The sequence below is a fragment of the Protobothrops mucrosquamatus genome, unplaced genomic scaffold (assembly GCF_001527695.2).
Source record: "Protobothrops mucrosquamatus isolate PMUCROS unplaced genomic scaffold, P.Mucros_1.0 scaffold1287, whole genome shotgun sequence".
In the NCBI taxonomy this organism is placed as follows: Eukaryota; Metazoa; Chordata; class Lepidosauria; order Squamata; family Viperidae; genus Protobothrops; species Protobothrops mucrosquamatus.
This window is the reverse complement of record NW_015387491.1, coordinates 1,134-3,823: the sequence shown is the minus strand read 5'-3', so window position 1 is coordinate 3,823 and position 2,690 is coordinate 1,134. Positions and strand designations below refer to the sequence as shown.

At 36.2% G+C, this 2,690-nt stretch overlaps 1 protein-coding gene across 1 annotated transcript in view; it reads right to left on the bottom strand.

Moving 5' to 3' along the window:
* Positions 1-2,447, bottom strand: part of LOC107292181 (potassium channel subfamily K member 16) — a gene marked incomplete at its 5' end in the record, with an annotated part of 7,961 nt that extends 5,514 nt beyond the window's left edge. The window contains 2 exons of the mRNA XM_015821245.1: positions 1,648-1,768; positions 2,247-2,447. Coding sequence (XP_015676731.1) covers positions 1,648-1,768; positions 2,247-2,447 — 322 coding nt within the window. The remainder of the gene's footprint in view (positions 1-1,647; positions 1,769-2,246) is intronic.
* Between the last annotated feature and the right edge of the window lie 243 nt (positions 2,448-2,690).

The window sequence follows — 2,690 nt, the reverse complement described above, 5'->3', positions numbered from 1 at the left end:
TGGATGCAGTATTCCAAGTGTGGCCTTACCAAGGCATTGTAAAGTGGTATTAATACTTCACGTGATCTTGATTCTATCCCTCTGTTAATGCAGCCTAGCACTGTGTTGGCTTTTTTGGCAGCTGCAGCACACTGCTGGCTCATATTTAAATGATTGTCCACTAGGACTCCGAGGTCCCTCTCGCAGTTACTACTATTGAACATTGACTCACGTTTATTTGCACTCTAAGCATGCAGTTGAAGTAAGCAACATGTTCTACATGGTTTAAAGAACAGACAATGTTGTTTTAGGCTGAAATCCCAAGAAGATTTAGCCAAGCAACCCAAAATAATCAGAAAACCTATTTATCTGTTCTTCTAAATGAGCTAGCCAATAATTAAAATAGCCTGGGATACATCAAGTCCGAAGGCTCAGCCTTCCCAGGAGACCCAGACAAGCTCTATCTCTTGTTCACCACAGTTTCAAGCAAATACTGACAATATCCCAATCAGCTGCCCTTGTATTTGTCATGCGTTTAATAAGTGGGAGAAGATTGTTATTATGTCTCCCATGTGGAAAATATAAAATAATGATATTCTCTCATATACTAGACATGATAATGCGTAAAGAAGAAATGCATCTGCGGGAAAGTGTTTGTGGTTTTAATATAGTCCATTTAGAAGAATTGGTATGACAAGCTGAATAAAAGCTGTGATTTTGCACAAATTTTCTTTAATTGTGCAGAAAATGTGTTTGTTTATTTAATATTTATTAGATTTTTATCTTGCCTTTATTACTTTGTAAGTAACTCAAGGTGGCAAACACACCTAATTCTCTTCCTATTTTTCCCACAACAACAACCCTGTGAGGTGGGTCGGGGTGAGAGAGAATGACTGGCCTAAAGTCATCCAGTCAGCTTTCATGTCTAAAGCAGGACTAGAACTCACAGTCTCCTGGTTTCTAGGCCAGCACTTGACCACTGCACTAAAATGGCTCTATAGAATGTTAAAAAGTCTAAAAAAATATTTTTAAAAAATCTAAACATCTCTAAATAATTTAAAATGTTGGATTGTCATTGGGGCTAGGCTAATAGTTCATTACAGTGACCTTTTGCATTGGACAAAAGATTTTCCCACAGCAGTCTGTTTCACAACATTGCTGTATCATAACATGAGAAAACGTCATTTATGGGCCTGTGAAGTTTTGGGTGAATGGAATGGGGTTAAATGGATTTTTCAAAAGTTATTTATATTTATGAGCAGAGTCTTTCCACAGCTTTGTATTTTATCTTCTTAACTGTCTCCCTTTTGATAAGATCAGTCTCTTTCTACATATGAATTAAAGCAAGTGTATTCAAAATTTCCAGTTCATGATTTTGCATCACTCTGTACGTATATATGCTGCCCTACTTCGTATTAACTTAACAATTGTCACAAAAATGAATTATAGTTTGTTTGATTTTATAAGAAAGAGGAAGTTAAGATCTGGGAGTCTGAAGCATAAAAATGACCCTTGAAACTCAGTGCAATAAATGTTTCTGAGGAAGATTACTTCAATATAATCAGTATTCAAGTGCACTGCCCCAAGTTGCTTTTGATGAGACGGTTGGCTATATAAATGTGATTAATAAATAAACAAACATTTAAGGGAGAAACATAAGCAGTTTACCTATTGTGGATAACATAGAACCCACAAAGAAGAAAGAATTGCTGAAATCCCAATTGTTGTGTTCATCAGAGAATTCATTTTCTGCTGGATATATGCCCTTCCTAACGGCTTCCATCAGATTCTACAATTAAGATGACATTTGACATTTAAATAACCATAACTGATTATCAAATAACATTTATCTTTATATGCTTTTGCTATTAAGCTGCATCTTCTGATTCTAGGAATGTCTACCAAATAAAATTGAACTAAAAATAAAACCTTTTCAAAATATCATAGCCTTTTCTTTAAAATGTCTAATACATTCAGCTTAATACATCAATTTCATAATTAAGAAGGGAAAGGAAAGGAAAGGAAAGGAAAGGAAAGGAAAGGAAAGGAAAGGAACTTTTGATCTGGCATCAAAAAGAATAATATGTAGTGCCAGTTGCATCTCAATGGGCTACATGAATCATACAGTAACTGAGAACGTTTCTCTTTTTCAAAGTTTCATACTGTATGAAATATACTCATAAAAAAACCCTCCACTGATCATATTCAAGGCACCACAGTTTTTGGATTCATTATTTTTTGTATTCAGTTCAGAAAGAATGACCTACCTCCACAATGATATTGACCTCTGCTGCACTGAGGGAAGTGAAGTTCTTCAGAAAGTCCTCCTTCATTTTAAAGGTGATGCCTTGTTGTAGTCTCTCAGCATCTTTTTCCAGAACCTGGAAGATGAGAGCACCCACCAGGAGATAAGCAAGGTAGCCAGCTGCTAACATACAGCTCTGTAATCTGCTGTAGATCATGGTGGCCTGTGGGAGAAAGGAAGCCAAAAACACAGAGAGGCTGGTAAACAGAGCCTTATTCGTAATCTTTCCAACTCTGATTAAATGAAATCCCAGCTGGACAGTTCCCATTTCCACTTGGAATTTGAACTAATACTATCAATCTTGTCTTTTTTCCCCCCATAATAGCTTAGGGACTTCCTAAGTAAAGCAAAATATTGTTTCAAAAACTTCCCAGGAGAATTTTGTAATTGCTCTGGCCTCACTCCC